Source organism: Furipterus horrens, unplaced genomic scaffold, assembly GCF_987537825.1.
Source record: "Furipterus horrens unplaced genomic scaffold, mFurHor1.1.pri manual_scaffold_6, whole genome shotgun sequence".
Lineage (NCBI taxonomy): Eukaryota > Metazoa > Chordata > Mammalia > Chiroptera > Furipteridae > Furipterus > Furipterus horrens.
In genome coordinates, this window is record NW_028327176.1 from 183,245,283 (window position 1) to 183,263,048 (window position 17,766).

At 39.6% G+C, this 17,766-nt stretch overlaps 1 protein-coding gene across 2 annotated transcripts in view; it reads left to right on the forward strand.

Moving 5' to 3' along the window:
- ESR1 (estrogen receptor 1) overlaps nt 1-17,766 on the forward strand; it is a 219,508-nt gene that overhangs the window by 60,978 nt on the left and 140,764 nt on the right. For both annotated transcript variants that reach the window (XM_090279987.1, XM_090279988.1), the window contains one exon: nt 4,882-4,998. In XM_090279987.1, the coding sequence (XP_090136113.1) occupies nt 4,882-4,998 (117 nt within the window). The remainder of the gene's footprint in view (nt 1-4,881; nt 4,999-17,766) is intronic.

The window sequence follows — 17,766 nt, forward strand, 5'->3', positions numbered from 1 at the left end:
GCATTGGTTACCACACCCAGAGCCTCACGTATTTATCTTTTTTTTGTGTGTGTGTGTGAGAACATTCAAGTTCTACTCTCACCAAATGTGAATTATACCATAGATAGAGTCTTATCAATGATGGTCACCATGTTGTACGTTAGATGCTCAGACTTGACTCATCTTATAACCGAAAGTCTGCACCCTTTGACCAAGCTCTCCTCATTTCTTCCACCCTTTCTCCCCACCTCTCAAGCCCACGGTAGCCACTACTCTACTCTGTTTGTATGAGTTCAGTGTTTTTTTTTTTGTTCATTTGTTTTGTAAGATTCCACATATAAGTGATACCATGCAGTATCTGCCTCTCTCTGTTCAGCTTATTTCACTTAGCATAATGTCCTCTAGTTTCATCCATGTTGTATATGACAAGATTTCTTTCTTTTTTTAAAGGCTGAATCATATTTATTCTTCTTTATCCCTTCATCCACTGATGGATACTTAGGTTGTTTTTATACCTTGGCCTTTATGAATAATGCTTCAATGAATATGGGGGTGCAGATATCTCTTCACTATCCTGCTTTCATTTCCTTTGGATGAATACCCAGAAGTGGGATCATTGCGTCATAAGGCAGTTCCATTTTTAATTTCCCAAGGATCCTCCACACAGTTTTCCCCAGTGGCTGCATCAGCTGGCATTCCCACCAGCAGTGCACACAGGTTCCCTTTTCGCCACGTCTTCTCCTCCTTGTTGTAATTTTCTGCTTTCATATTTCTCTTGGATCTCTTAATATGGGTCATTGCTTATTTTTGTAACTAACAAATATAGACTTTCTCAGGATAATAATAATGCAGAAACAGCTGCTATTGAAAGAGGAAAAATAAGAAAAAGGAAGAACAAAAAGTCAAGAGAAAGAATCTCAGAGAAGCGTGGGGAAAAGCTGCTGCCCCAGGAGCCATGGGTTAACATGCTAATTCTTGCTCACAGGTGTCTTCTCTCCCTGCTCTTCAAGTTCCTTACATATATTTTACTCACTTTCTTTGCTCTCCACGTCCCGTTATTCAGGCCCTACATTGGCCCAAGGCTCATGTATATATATATATATATATATATATATATATATATATATATATATATATATATGTATTGTTGGCAGCCGTCCGTCTCGAGAGACGATGGTGTAGCTTCTTAAGAGTCTATCTGCACCGCCGAGAATGGCTGTGCAGTCCGACTCGGGAGTGACACGGTATCTGTCTCCTCCCGTGTTGAATCGACATCTTGCGATGACGCTGGAGTGTCCTCTCCAGTGAAGCTGAAGCTACAGAGCCTGGGCAGGGTGATATGGAGGGTCTGCTGTTGCCCATGCAGCAGACCCCCCCCTCTCTTCGCAGCTGAAGGGTCCAAGGGAAAGACGGAGTCAATACAGCTTGGCTTCAGGTGCGCCGCAGGAGTTGCCGGTGTTGACTACAACGTCAAACCGCCTTAGGGACTCCGGCTCCGGATTTTCTGTCGGGGTTTACTCCCTTAGCCTTTCCCCTGAAGAGGTATGCCGCAAGGCAGCGGAGGTTTTTTGGAGTCAGAGTTTTCCTTCTCTGATGTGCCCTGACTGGAAGATCGAACCAGCGACACTTAGCTCGCAGGCCGATGCTCAATCCACTGAGCCAAACCAGCCAGGGCAATATATATATTTACCGTGTCACTCCCGAGTCGGACTGCACAGCCATTCTCGGCGGTGCAGATAGACTCTTAAGAAGCTACACCATCGTCTCTCAAGACGGACGGCTGCCGACGATATATATATTATATATATTTGTGTGTGTGTGTGTGTGTAAAACAATAGTGATTATTCCTCGGAAACGTCACCAGAACCTCAAATCTTGGCTTCCCCCCTTTATGCTTCATCCACGCTTGAGCAAAGGAACTTTTGGGCCAGTCTGTTCATAGGCATCCAAAGTTCTTCAGTCTCTTCAGTAAAAATGTTCTATGTTTCATTAATACTGTTGTTGTGAGTTGTTTTTTCAAAAAATTAATTCCACTTGAATTGAAGGACTTTCTTATGCATTGTTTTCAGAAGACCAAATAATAAAATTTAAAAAGAAGCTTCTTCTTGAAGACACTTAAATCAATTGTTTTAATGACATACCTTTACCAAGTTCTACTCATCAAGAAAAAAAGATGTTGTTATTTTCCTTCTTCTGATGGAACTTGAAGACTTACACATAGTTGTTAGTGGTGTTTGGTTATGAAGAATTTGTTTTTAATTGTATATGTCAAATACTGTATGTATTTATTAATTTTTCTTCTTGCCAATTTATAAATTCAAAATTTTAATGTAGCTCAGGAAGGAGCTTTATAACAAAATATCTGTATTAGGAACATGATTCCGTTGGTCATCTATTTTCATTCTTGTTAAGGAGTGAATTCAGTTGCACAAATCCAGAGAGTTTCATGGGTTAAACATGTTGGTTAGTTCAGGAATTTCATGTGGTTCTGTAAAGATACACATCTACAAGCACTTGCCAGTCCAAACAACTTTTAACCAGTTGTCCTCTGACCCAATTCACTTCTCTCTTCTTGTGGCTTGCAAAACACTAGCTTTCGGGAGAGAGAGTGAATCAAAGTAATTTTTGAACCAAATGATTATTGATTCTTTTTTTCTGAATCTTAATATAAATTCATTTGTTTAGAGTTGAAATAAATAAACATGTACTGCATACAGCACCACAGGAAACCAAACACTGAAAGTTTCTTTGAAGTGTCAGAAGAATACACTTTCTGCTTAGACTTTACATCTGCCCAGGTAAATTTGTTTCTGATTCCATTATTTTTTCAATTGGTCCCTATTAACAAGGACGCTCCTAAAAATAATAACCTAACCATGCCTGGATATTTGAGGAATGTGTGGTCTCTTACTAAAGTTATGTGTTTATCACTCTGCTAACTCGATAGCAAGTTCCTTTTATGCAACTGAAGAATGCAGATGTTAATTTGATCGGCGTCCTCTTATACAGTGGCTTTTATAATGTATGTATAAAGATGGAGAACCAAGCTTTGTGAGTTCTTGTCAAGGCCCCAGTCCATTCTGTTCTAATTGGAACTGATCCTTACCTTGAATAAAGAACAAAGAGTTTTGTAGTTAAAACACTTAGCTATGTGTTTCATCTTGCCCTTTGTCAATGGGAAAATAAAGACTTAAGTAGATACTTTGCATTAGAAGTGGAATATATACCCCCTTGTGTGTGTGTGTGTGTGTGTGTGTGTGTGAATGGAAAACACATTTAAAAATAGTACAAATCATCTCCTTAGTCTAAATTCAGGACATTTCCCCCCAAAGTGTAAGAATTTAGGCTTATATAAATGAACTACTTTGTGAAAACATACCAGTTTTTATTAATTTGTGAAGTTTAATCTTCTGTATGCTATACACTAGAGTATTTCTGATGGGGAAAGAAATAAAGGTGACTTCTAAATCTTAGACCAAAAACTTCATGTAAGCAACTGGATATATGTGCCTGGAGCTCAAAGAAGAGGGTTGGGCTGGGAGTATACCCCTCTGGGTCATCTGCAGTTAATGAAAGTGGAAACCATAGATGCGGACTAGGTTCTTTCATGGGATGATATGGAATAGTAGAAAGAGAAAAGGGTCTGGCATTGAGCCTTGTGCAGCTCTGGCTTAACGCTCAGTGGTGAGTCTGCAAAGAATATGGGAAAGCCACAGCCTGGGAGGTAGAGCAACTCTGGGAGTTTTATCTTACGGAAGCAAAGGAAAAGAAAAAAGCATGTTTCAGGAGGAAGGAAGGATCTTTTGATACTTCTGCTTGATCAAAGTATAATGTGGACTGAACAATCTGTGGGATTCAGCACTGTGAGCCATTGGTGATGTCGGAGAAGCTACTTTTGTGGGGCAACTCAGTTGGAGAACAAATTGGCATGAGTTGAGCTGGGCAGGAGAGGTGAGGAAAGAGAAGTTCTGTCGTGTAGACATCTCTGAGGATTTGGGTTGCTGAGAAGGGGCAGGATACAAGATGGAAGTTCAAGAGTGATGTGAGGTCGAGGGAGATCTGTTTTGTGGGACAGACTGGCAGGTGATAGAAGCCCACAAGAATGGAGCATTTGAGCAAGGGAGATTGAAAAATAAGAGAGAAAAAGAAAGAGGATCAATAATAAAACAATGGTAACAACCATAATAGTATTTATTGAGTGTTCACCACATCTGGGACATTTTGGTAAGCCCTTCTGTGTATTCTCACATTTTATTCTTAGACTAAGTTATGAAGTAGGTACCATTATTTTCTCTAAGTTAAAGAGGGGGACCGTGAGTCCTGGAGATGCTTTCTGACTTGCTCCATGCCCTCCAGCTGGTAAGGGATAAACTTACTAACTTAAGGACTGAGCTTTGCCAATGCCTGGCTTACCACCCCGGCTTGAACTTAGGTGTTCTAGCTGCATTTGAATACCTGCTTAAAGGTTTTTGAATTTGTATTTAAGAAGACCACTTTAATACTCTCTGGAAGTCCTGAGTTTTATTCTGACAACAATTTTAGTTAGTGGCCTGGTTAAAAAAACCAAAAAACAAAAAAGGCTTCATCTGCTGAGAGAACCCAACCTTGTGAGTGTATCTAAAACATTGTGCCCTGAAATACGATCTCTGTGAACTGGAGGTGATTTGCCCAAAGAACTCCCAAAACATTTGGCTGAGACAGAAATTAAGTCTAGGAGAGGTTTGTTTGTTTGTTTGTTTGTTTCCCACTTAGAAAAGGACAGGAAAAGGATGGCATGCTTGAGGTAAGGGCATAGTAAGGCCAAGTAAGCGATATGACAAATCCTCCAGACAGCTTCACTCTACATTCTGACCCGCTGAGTTTCCTGAAAACATATTAATTCTCTCCCCTTGCTTTCAACAGGACATAATGACTACATGTGTCCGGCTACCAACCAGTGCACAATCGATAAAAACAGGAGGAAGAGCTGTCAGGCCTGCCGGCTGCGCAAGTGCTACGAAGTGGGCATGATGAAAGGGGGTAGGTACCTGCGGTGTGGGGTCCCGCCCACGGGGGACGTGCGTGTCTGCCGCCCTGCGCTGGCTGCCTCTGTCCCAGTAACTGCGGGAGCCTAGCGTTCTCTCCTCTGATTCGTTTTTTTCCCATTCTTGTTTTTCTTTGTAACAAAAAGGTATAATAATACATTTTATTTAAAAAAAACATAGGAAGCGGCTGAAACTGGACATTCTGACGTGCCATCCTGTGCTTTATAATTTAAATGTGAATAGTTATGTTTTAAATCAAAGGCATGTGGGAGGTGGTCATAGAAGGGAAGAGAGACTGCTCAGTAGTTATGCTAGAAATAGGCTTCAGTTCCTGTTTATATTGCGAATGCTAGAAAATGGTATCTGAGAATAAATTTGTCCTAAATTGAGACTTGTAAGTGTGAAAGCTAAATAGCTAATTTGCGGTATAATCTTTCAATCTCGTAACACCTCTTAGGGAATTTGAATTTCAATCAAAAGGCAGCTTTTTCCTTTAGAAGTTGAGTCAATGAACAGCTCCCATCATGCCAGCGTCGGGAGCGGTGAAATGAGTCCTGACGGATCTCAAGGCTCTGTGTGCTTGTGTCTTTGTGGCTGTGGGTGTTGTGTATGTGTGGCTTTCTGTCCTCTCATGAATCAAATCTTCTAGTTTTCTTATATGGGGATCCAGTGTCTGGTTCTGGGGGCAGGTGCCTCGCAGATGTAGTTGCCTGACTCTTGTTGCATTTTGGGGATCTAGTCTTGAAGAATACTGCTTCTAGTCATGGACAGTCTTCACAATACAGGGAAAGAACAAACAGGAACTGTGTAATTAAAATAAAGTCCTGGGGCCCTGGCCAGTGTGGCTCAGTTGGTTGGAGCCTTGTCCCGCAAGTCGAAGGGTGGCAGGGTTGATTCCTAGTCAGGGCACACGCCTGGGTTGTGGGTTCCATCCCTGGCAGAGAGGTAGCCAATTGGTGCTTCTCTTCCTTTCTCCCTCCCTCCCTGCCCCTCTCTCTAAAATCAATATGAATGTCCACAGATGAGGATTTAAAAAAATGAATTAAAAACTAAAGTTGTGAGTGCATTTAGTGTTTCAGGACGATACCAAGGCAGGGCGGGTAGGTGGGGGTGGCAGGTGGATGATGGGGCTACGTGCTGATCACAATGGGGAAAAGCTTCCTGAAGGAGACAAGGCTGGGGATGAGCTAAGAGGAACAAAGGCGTTCTAGTGATTCCACAGATAGAGGGCAGCTAACCTTTAACCCCTTGGACCAAGGGGGAAGCGCAGGAGAAACCCAGATGGAGATCAGGATGAAAGCGTGCCTGATTGTTACCAAGCCTACAGTCAAAGATCCTTGGGTTCCATTGTCATAAATAGGCCCGCCAGGTTGAGACTGTGAATATAGTGTTTGGAATAAATTCTCTAGATGAACAGATGAAATGCTGAGGTCACACGTTGTGTGAGCAGTGGCTATATTTCTTGAATATCTGAAAAAGCAGCTTTAATTTATAAGGTAATTCCAAGAATTTAACAGCCACATTTGGAAAATTACACTTTGAGTCATACATGGATTAAGTATTTAAGGAATTCATCTCTCTTTTGCTGTTGGAGAATTAGTTAGGCTTAATTAAACTCACAAAAAGCTTTTGAAGGTTACTTGGCACGTGACAGGAAGATAACACTATGTGTAAGAAGTTTAATTTGAAGCAGTGGGGTCCAAGGTTAAGTGATTGTAGGTAGATTAAGCCCAGTCTCTTACATTCTCTCTGAAAGTGAAAGAATCAATTTGTGAACACGTCCAAAACATTTTTCTTTTTCTTTTAGGCTACCCGTACATTGGCCCCACTTCATAAAAACAATTCTGTTTTTCCTAATTAATATCCAGCTGTAGTCTGACTGCATAAATATAAATTATACATACTCATTTTTAATCTAACAAAATTTTAAATTTAATGACATAATAAAAGTCTTCCAATTGTTTTCAAATAGGTCTCTAGATAATTTAAGTGCACATAGCCACTTTGTGTGTCTACGCATTTAATTGTACATGTGTATTTATAACCGTAAAATATATACGTGTATTAGTTTGCTGGATCTGTCATAATAAAGTCTATAAACTGGGTAGCTTAACAACAGAAATTAATGTCCTCACAGTTCTGGAAGCTAAAGTCCAAGATTAAGGTGCTGGAAAATTCAGTTTCTGGTGAATTTTAGATGGCTCCCTTCCTGCTGTGTCCTCATATGACCTTTTCTCTGTGCTCACCCATCCCTGGTGTTTATTTCTCTCGTACAAACACCCATCATATTGGATTAGGAGCCCACCCTTATAACCTCACCTAATTTTATTACCTCTTTAAAGACCCCCTGTCCAAATACAGTCACATTCTAAAGTATTGGTGTTAGGGCCTCATCAGGAATTATGGGGACAGAGGACATCATTCAGTACATGACAATATCCCATAAAGATATTTCAGTGGTTCAGCATCTGTCTACATTTAATGAAAACGTGTCTTTCTTGGCAGTTTACATATGCCTAAGTTTTATGCCGAGCTTTAAAGTTGTAAAACTATAAGTTGTGAGAACATCTCATTTTAATTATATGTATAAAATATTTGCCACAAGGCAATATAGTTTATTATATTCATGAATAAAGACTGAATTTATAACTGGAAATACAATTATAACTAACTATAAAATTTGAAGTTATTTGTAAAGAACAGCTGTGAGTGAATAAATTTTTACACCACTTTCCTGTTGGTTTTGTAAGAATCTAGTTTCTTAACCAGACGAGACACCAATTAGAATATTAGATCTCTGCTCATGAAATCAAATGTTTAGTTTCACATAAAAGAGAAAGAACCACATACCTACCCCTAGCATAATAGCAAGGCTGAATAAAATTTATTGAAATACCCTAGAGGTTCGTTTGAGTGCCTGATTTACTTAAATGAAGACATTATTTTAACCTGTTATGTTGCCTACTGTACCCTGATAATCTCAACATCATTATCAGATTTGGTTCTGAGCCAAGGTAGTTCAGTAACATGCAAGAGTTAAGATGTGCTTTAGGGGCTGTGTTTTCCCAACTTAGTGCATGTGCTGGTCTCTCTGCCTCGGATTCTTTTTCCTCTTCATTGGGCTCCCTCCCCTTCAGCCTTAGATGGCAGATTAAACACCTCTTCTTCAGGGAGGCCTTCCCTGTTGCCCCACACTGGATTAGCTCCTTGTGTTCTACCTTTTGTAGCAAACAACCGTTCTTAGGTGCTCTCATCACTATTAGTCTTCATTACTCGGTGTCTGTCCATCAGCTCCATGATGGCAGGGTCTCTCTCTGTCCTGTGTATTATCCTAGCACTAAGCAAGTTACAAAGTAAGGGTTCAAGAACTTTTTGCATGGATGAATGGGTAAACTCAATTTATCGAAGCAGTTATTTGTTTTGGGTTTCTTATGAGTAAACTGTCACAGAGAGAGCAAGCATGAATGAAACCCTAGTCCCTTCTGTCCATGACCTCACAGTACAAAGAGGGCATTGGCATGTGACATGGCAAGTCCAGATGGCAAGCTGACACTGCATTGGAAGATGAAGTCACGAATGGAAGACCAGTGGTCACTGGAAGCTCATAGCTTTGGTCAAAGACTCCTGAGGATAGTCCAACCCAGAGTATTACTCGGACCATCTGACTTCCAATGTGTAGTGTGCTTATTAGGAATTTGGCATTTCGGTTTGGTTCGGTGGAACAGGGAAGACTTCAGAGTTGGAATTCCTGGACTAAATACTGGCTCCTCCTCAGACTTACAGAGCAATCCCGTTATGGTCACTTTCATGAGCTTCGCTATTCTCAGATGTAAAATAAAAGTAAGTAGTTTCTACTTAGTAAGTTGATTGTGACGATCACAGTTCATAACATGTGAAAGTGTTTCATACATATAAAGTACCATACAAATATTAGCTGTTATATATTTTATGTTAAAAATAATTCCTGTCTTAATTATATACTTAGCACACTTGCATGATATAGAAATATCTAATTTTCCTGTGTGTGATAACAACCTGGCTCAGACACAGCTGCATTTTTTCCTCTTCTTTTTGGTGTTGTATGCTGGCTATAGTTTCATGATGAGTGAGATTTATTGTTAATCATCTCATGATGGCAGAGATTTACACAAACTTGTGAAGATTCTTTCCCCATAATAGACTCAGAAGTGCATTGTTGGCGAGGTTTCCATTTTTCAGATGAGGAAACTGGTACACAGAAATGAAATGATGTGTGGGACTCATGTGCTACCCATTCTGGCTGTTTTCTGTAACACATTAAGAAGAAATTGAGATAAAGTAGTAATAATTTATTGGTCTTTATTTTGATGACAACATTGCAGTTTAATTTTGAGAAATATTCTAATACAATAAATACACTTAAATTTAAAGCGAGAAAATAAAGATACTAATAATATAGATGGGGAAATATATGTTGTATGTTCAGAATAACTCAGAATCCCAATGAAGAATTGGAAAATAAAATAACTTCTTGTTGCCTAAGTTTAGTATTTGTCATTATGAGTTACTGTGATGTTTTTATTGATGGGATGAACTCCCAATCTACAAGATTAGGTTTCTTTTGATCCTTCATTGACTATCTTTTACCGAAAGCTATCAACTGATTATTAATTTTAATGACAGTAGAACTAAATCAATGAATTAAAATAAAAAATATAAATGATTTTCTTGGAGTTGTACAGAAATTCTTGGGAGAATTGTAGCTGCTGGTGGATTTAAGTTTTTTTTGGAGGCAGAAAAGCCAGCTGCTCTTGACCAAAGAGATTCTGGTTGTTTTAAGGAGCAACCTATACATTTATGATACTTAAAATATTAGTTTACTATTATAGATACTTAAAATATTATGTAGATATTTATCCCAAATACCCCATGTCATCATTTTTCATTGCAACTAAAGAAATATGCTGACTCAAGTCTTTGAATCATATATAAGACCTTACAGATGAAGGAATCCAGTGTTTTACAACATTTAAAGCAATCAAACCCTTTTTCCACAAGCAGTCCCAGATTCTCAGTCTATGAAACAGATAAAAGCTGATTTATCATAGTGTCTCTTCACTTCCGGGAATCCTGGGGCTCTAAGGAGCAGTTTGCAAACCACTGATCTAATCTAACCTCTTCATCTTCAGTATAAGAAATCTAGTCTATTCAGATTCAGTGACTTGATCAAAGTATCAAAACTACATAGCAGAAGAATTGAGCCTAGAATCCTAGATTCTAGACTTAGAGCTCTTTCTCTTTCCAGCCTCTTTATGCTACCACTCACATTTAACATGAGAAATAATTGATTAAAAATATGAGTGGCATATAACTGAGTTAATACACACAAACATTTTCCAGAGCAAAAAAAAAAAAATCCAGAGTAAAGACACCAACTTATTCTGTTCTTCCAGATGACATGATGGTACCAAGACTGCAGTGATCTGTTGACCTTGGGAGCTAATGGAACTCAGCCTAAGAGGTTCATCACTAACCTGTGAATGGCTTTCTATTTCTGTTTTAGAAGTGGTGTCAGCAGCGGTAGTGGTAGGGGACACCCAACTGAATTAACCTTCACAGATGATGACCTGCTTCCATCCTTATCAGGCAGCTCAGGACACTGTATATCAGGATATCAATTTTATTTTTACCATATTTTGAAGAGAATAACAAATTAGTCATCTCATTTTTTCCTCATGCTAAGAAATTAAACATCTAAATTTCTTCTCTCCTTGGAATTTTATGACTGTGATTCTTATATCTTTCCCATATCTTGATTTCTTACTGCTCATCTTTTTTGACCCCAATTTGTCACTACCCACCTCCTTTTTTCTTAAAATTCTACAACCCAGAGTCAGTGCTGACACATTCCTTGAAGCATGGTGACAGGCAGCCCATTGCTTCGTTCCTTGTAAGAACCATGCTACCTTCAGATGTCTTAATGTAGACTGAGCACCTTTCTTACAAATGTGGCCGAGTAGGATGACATCAGCTCGACGCAAAGATTGAGGCCCTACTGACCACTCCTTCAAAACTGCTGTTCTCAGGGTTCCCGATGACCTCCATGTCTGAAGTCTTAACAGTAAGTTCTCAGTCCTCATCCTGACTGATTAGCAGCATTTGACACAGTAGATGCTTCTCTCCTCATCCATGGTTTTTCTTTATTTGGTTTCCAGGACAATATGCCCGTAGTTTTCCTCCTGGCCCACAAGCCCCTCTTTCTAGGTTTTCTTTGTGTGTTTGAGTTTCCCGACCTCTTAATGTTCAAGTGGGACCTCTTCTGTTCTCTGTCTGTGCTTACTCCTTGCTGACGTCGTCTGGTCCCATGGCTTTAAATACCATGTATGTACCGACAGTTCTCCATGTTATACCTCTAGTCTTAACCCTCTGTCAAGCGCCTGGCCCACACATGCAACTGCTCATGTGCCTTCTTCACTTGCGTGGGTCATAAACATCTCAAACTCTGTTTTTTCAAACCTGGATCCTTTATCTTTCCCCTCAAATAGGTTTTATCTGCCATCTTCCTGTCTTTGTTAGTATCTTCATCTTTGGAATTGCTTAGGGCCAAATATTTGAGTTTTCTCGGACTCCTCTCTTCTTCCTGTACCTCATGTTCAAGCAATTACGCTAGTTCTACCTTCAGGTGTGTTCAGAGTCTGACCACTTCTCTCTGCCTTTACAGTTAGTTGCCACTCTGATCTGAATCACTGGCATCTTTCTTCCAGTTTATTGCTGAAGCCCTGTCTGCTTTTTAAAATTCTTCCTTCTTTATGTTCTACTCTCTCTACAAATACATTAAAAATGGAAATTAGATCATACCACATCTCTTCTCAAGGCCTTACACAGCTTCTTATTTCCCTCAGGCAATGTTATTACAGTGGCTGGAAGAGCCCATGTCACCTGCCTTCTTCCCACTTTTCTTTTTTAATTCCTTTCCTCTCTCTCTCTCTCTCTCTCTCTCTCATTCCATTCTAGCCACGTGGGCTTTCTTACGTGTTAGACACACTTCTATCCTAGAGCATTTGCTCTAGCTACTTCTCCCTGGAATACCACTCCCCCAGATATCTGTGGGCCTCACTCCTTCACCTCCCTCAAATTATTTAACCCACTGTCAATGTACCAGTGAGGCTTCTCCTGACAATTCCTTTCTATAGTGCAAGTTGCTTCATCCACACATCCTGTAGTGCTCTCAGTCTCCTGTACCCCCATCCTTCTCTACTTCTTCTTTTTCTATTGCCTTTCCACCTTCTAACTCGCCATATCATTAATTTTTAGATTAGTTTTACAGTTTGATGTCTGTAAGCTCCATACGTGAGTTTACAAACAAATAAAACCTGCTGGTATATTTTGTTCAGAGGTATATTGCAAGAACTTAGGTCAATGCCTGTGTGTAATAGGCAGTCAGTAATAGTTGTGGCACGAATTAATAGAATGAATGAGCAGAGGTGAGCGTACGCTCTAAGCCCTGAGCTATGAATAGGTTGAGAATCAAGAGTCCTGTTTTTCTAATTAAGGGAAACTATCTGCTTGGGAGTTAAAACCTGAATAGCAGTAGCTTTTATTGCATAACAGAACCTCAATTCAAAACGTCAATGGTGTGCCGCAATGAGGATATTACTCACACGTCAGGGAGCTCAGCTAGGGGACTGCCGTGATTGGCTGGGCTCCCTCAGGTGTCTGGAGGTCCGCTGGCTCTTTGGGCTGGAGCGACTGAGACACCTTGGTTTTGCTTCACATGCCTCCTTCTCCAGCAGGCTAGTCCGGGCATACTCCCACGGTCATGGCCGAGGCGCCAAAGAGAGCAAGCCGCAGATCACAAGCCCACTTCCAGCCTTGGCTCGCGTGATCTGATGGTATGCAATGGGCCAAAAACCGTCAAGTGGCTGAGTCAAGGGTCTGCGTGAGATGGGGCTTCGGAGTTACATGGCAACGGTTGGAAAACGGGGACCGTTTTTGTAATCTATCACAAAAGTTAGAAATACTAATGTTTCAGATTTTGGACTCAAAAATAATAAACAGAATGCCATAGACGCTTAGATTTTGAAGGGACCTATGGCTTCATTTACTCTCGTTCCCCCCCGAGCATAGGGACGCCCTGCGTAGCATTCCTGACAGCTTATGTGGGGTGCTGAATACAAATGTGTGTTTTATTTTCCTGCCTCCCTTGTGTAGGTGATGAGTGGACACAGTGAGGCAGAAAAACCCAGGAGTGACGTGAGCCAGGGCTTCTGGAAAAATATAAGCTGATTTCAGACACGCTGGGTTTTCACTAAGTTATTCAGATACAGGTTTCATGTGTGCATGTGTACAATGGCTTCATGAATGCAGATGTCGTCGTCGGCAGCCGTCCGTCTCGAGAGACGATGGTGTAGCTTCTTAAGAGTCTATCTGCACCGCCGAGAATGGTTGTGCAGTCCGACTCGGGAGTGACATGGTATCTGTCTCCTCCCGTGTTGAATGCAGATGAAGACACGATTATTTGTAAGGCTATTTTACGTTCACTGCATGTACAAAATTAACCAATGAATCATGGTTTTACTTTAATTTGTCAGAGTTAGAGTACTGATTTAAGTTGTTATACTGAAGCAATTTGATTGCTTATTTAGAGGTCACTTTGGTTCTTAAAGGATGAAAAGAGGGGTCTTCATTTACCTCTCCAAGAATGGCCATGTCTCGTGCTGAATGACGGAAGAAATGCTGACCGTTTTTTAAGGGTCTCCCTTGTTCCTGTTATTTGCCTTTGCCAAGGTAAATTGTTCTTGAAATGGTATAGGGACCCTTTCTGTGGATCAGAACTTTAAAAATGCAGAACTGTGGGGGCAATCATTGTATGAATGAATTGCTGTTTGGGAATTTTATAGTTTTGAGACTTCATGAGTTTTCCTGTATTTACTTTTTGTTTCAATGATTATGATTAGGATAATAAATGGTGTTTAGAGCTGAAAAGAACTTAAAGGTCACCTAGTCCACCTCTCTGGTTTTCAGCTCATTGTTCTTGTCCAAGTTGCACAGCTAGTTAACTTCTCAGACCAGAAACCAAGACTCCTAACTCTTGGTTCAGTGTTTTTTCATTGTACTGTACTCCCTCGCTGACCTAAGTGATTTAGATCACCCCACAAGACAGCAACAAGCACAAATAATATATTAATATCGCATAAACCAAAATTATGACTTAGGAACAATTACTATGGACACAAAATATGACTTACTCAACAGAAACATGAATCAATGCATTTGGCTCAGCTGAAGTATGAAAATAAATTTATATGGAGAGTGTGATGGACATTTTAAACTTAATATTTAATTACGTAATACCGCTTAATATTTAATATAATTTAAAGACCATTTTCTCCTTCAGGCCAAAGGTTTTCACTATCTTTAGATAATAATTTCAATATTTCTTGTAAAGTCTGTTTTTTTTCAAACATTTAGACTATTCTGGTATTTAAAAGGTAACTTTGTCAAGTAAAAGAAAGCCTGGCTAATGGTCAAGTGTATGAGCCTGGCTCTTCCAGAGACTCTTGGGCAGATCACTTAATTTTTGTGAACTCTGTTTTCACTTGAAAAATATGGGTATAAGGCTCAGGAGTCTCAAAAACATCTTTCAAATCTTAACATTTATGTTTTATGATCAAAGTCTAGATTAATAATGGAAAGATCAGCATCTAAAGTTAAAGGTAGGGTATGCAAGTTTCTGGATATGAGAAACAGCTTCAGCAGATGTCATATTTATACTTCCAGTTAAATTTGTAGAGCAGCTAGCAACTGGATAAACCTGTTGGAATGGACAAAGCTATAAATCTATTCTCTTTGTTAATTACCATGGAAAATGAATTTCTTTTGAATGGGGAGTGTTACAAAAATGTCTGATGCTCACAGTGATATGAGCAGATGGCTGTAATATAGTTATAAATTATTTAACCATAGAAGAGAAAGAATTCAAAAAAGTTTGTTGAGATCAGACTTTGATAACTAAGTTCTTTTCTCTTACTAGAAATGTAATAGTCATGCCTAAGACTTGAGTCTTAAGAGCTGGTGGAGGTTACTAGTTACTGCATTGTGAAACAGAGAAAGGAGGAAGTTAAAAAGATAGTATGAATTTTGAGAAGTTCCCAATTAAATACCAAATAAGCCAGTCTGGTAATGTTTGCTTGAAAGTTATCCAGTAGGTATAAACCAACATACCTGTGCTCAGACTTTTTGGAAATCACAGAAATATATACCAGCCCCAAGAGAAATCTTAAGGTAGAACATGGAGTTATATAGAGAGAAATGTTTTGATTACTCCTGGAGGTGACATATGGTTTTAATTTAAGCTTGACTGAGCAAATAAAAATTAGTGAGAAACATTCAAAATCATACTTGGGTGTTTGTATCTTTAAAAGTTTAAAAGTTTGCTTTGAAAGACTAGTTATTATAGCGTTTTATTTTGTATTAAAATTTTGACAGTTTTATTTAGAAAATTTTACATAACAAATGCCAGGCCAAGTCCAAACTTCTTCACCTAAATCATTTGCAAATAACCCTTAGTGAGCATTTACTATGTGAAGGTGTTTGAGGCACAGGGTAAATTGTGGTCACTGACTGACCACACAATCCAGGCAACCAAATGGTGGAAAAGAGGCCAAATCCCTTTATTCTCTTAAGAGACGTAGGATTGAAGTTGCCTAATAATTCCTGCTGGCTCAGCTCACCCACCCATTTTGACCTTACCGATTTCAGTGCTCCCAGAGGTCGAGCAAGTCCAAGTTTGCTGGCTGGCCCTTTGTACTTTGTGGTTTCAACTTCTGGCTAGTGCTCTTGAGGATGTGTCCTATTGACAAGCTAAGTCCTGCCCATCCTAGATTTATTTCTCTCTCTTTATGGGTCCGCATCTCAAAGAATACTTATCTGTGTGAAAACACCAACTGCCTCATTAGGGTATTCTGAGAATCAAAGGCATGAGTTATTATTTGATCATGACAAATTGGCACAGAGATATTAGGTATTATTATTCACATACAGTGTAACATTGTGGTTAAGTCTTTAGCTTTTGGAATCAGACCACCTGGATTCAAATTTTAGTTTTGTCTAGAGATGTTTGACCTTGCACTAGATACATAACCTCTCCAAATCTCTGTTTTTTAAAAATGTATCAGATGACGGTAATAATACCTCCCACTCAGTAAGTTTCTGTAAGAATTAATGTATAGCTTTTAGTGTTGTATTTAGCTTATAGTAAGTCCTCCATAAAAGTTGGTTATAATGGGTATTAAAGGGTAGGTTTATGGGAGTAATCACTTTGTAAGTTATAAAATGTCTAATTACTATATTGTACACCTGAAATGAATATAATATTGTATGCCAACTGTAATTGAGAAATAAAATATTATAAGAGTACACTCAATTTTTGTTTTATGTACTTAATCTAATTCCCAAATAAAGTGAAATTTCACTATATCATTATCACCATCACAATTAATCCAAAATTATTAGGTAATTACTTATTATGTATTTAGTTCAATTTGGATAATCAGTGATGTATAAAATGTGGTACCTAGCCCGGGGAACCTACAGTTCAGCCTCCCGCTAACCCTGGCATTAATACTTCCCCATCTGAGTCACTTTTTTCAGGGTCTTTTCCCTGGTTTCCTGAGAAACCTTTGGCTGCAGCAGGCAGATCTGCTCACTGACTACAGAACACACCTTGTCACTTTATGCTATCTTCCACCTGAAGTTAGTTATTAATATTTGATTACTAATAACCTTTTCTGTTTCCTAAAAGCCCATTTCTTTAACTCATTTAAGACTCCCTGGAAATCATCACATCTTTCCTCTGAACACTGTGATATTCTTTCCCTGGGTGGATCAGCAGGGCAAGTGAATGGCTGTTCGAGCCTCCGTGTTAATCCAGGCAGTAAGCTCGTCGAAGCCGCCTGCTTGAGGACGGACGAGCTGCGCGCATCGGTGTGCGGTCGCTTCCAGCTGGGAGAGAGCAGTTTCTGCCCTCTTGGCTCCTGACTCCTGCTTGACCTCAGCTCCCTTGAAGGGCAGAGATATCCTTCAAGTCTGTCCTCTGCCTCGCTTCTGTTTCTAATCTTCGGCGTGACTCCATCTACACAAAGTTTTGATATTTGACGTCTAGGGCATTTAGCTGATGGCTCATTTTCTGTTATTGCTCGAAGTCATTGTGTACCGACTTTGCTGTCACCTACCCGTAGCTATCCCAACCACTTAGCTGTGGCCTCAGTACCGTACCAAGTCCCATCCCCAGCATGGCCTCTTGAGTGGCACAGTGCGCATGCCACTAAGTTTCTGGACCCGTTTGTGCTGTTCCACCTGCCCGCAGCCAACTGCCTGGTATTGCGCTTAATGTATCTTTGTATGTCTACGTGTCAGATAGAGTTAGGTCAAGCCAGTAGCTTAGTAATTTGTTTTAAAAATGGTTGTCTCATGTCTGCCCAATTAGGTTTTTAATTTCTATGGGAAGAGTCATGTTGTTTTAGAGCACAGTGAATAATCACTATCATGATTTTAATAACAACAACAACAAAAAAGGATAAGGTGTGGTTTATTTTGGTGTTTAGCTAAATCATTCCCCTGACTTAAATTAATTGATCAGATCACAGGATGGTGACCATAGTAATATCACTACCATAATGATCTCTCTCTCTCTCTCTCTGCATAGAACCATGGAATATTTATTATAGAATATTAAGCATAAAAATTAATGACACGAAGTACTTCAACTATCATAACAAATAAA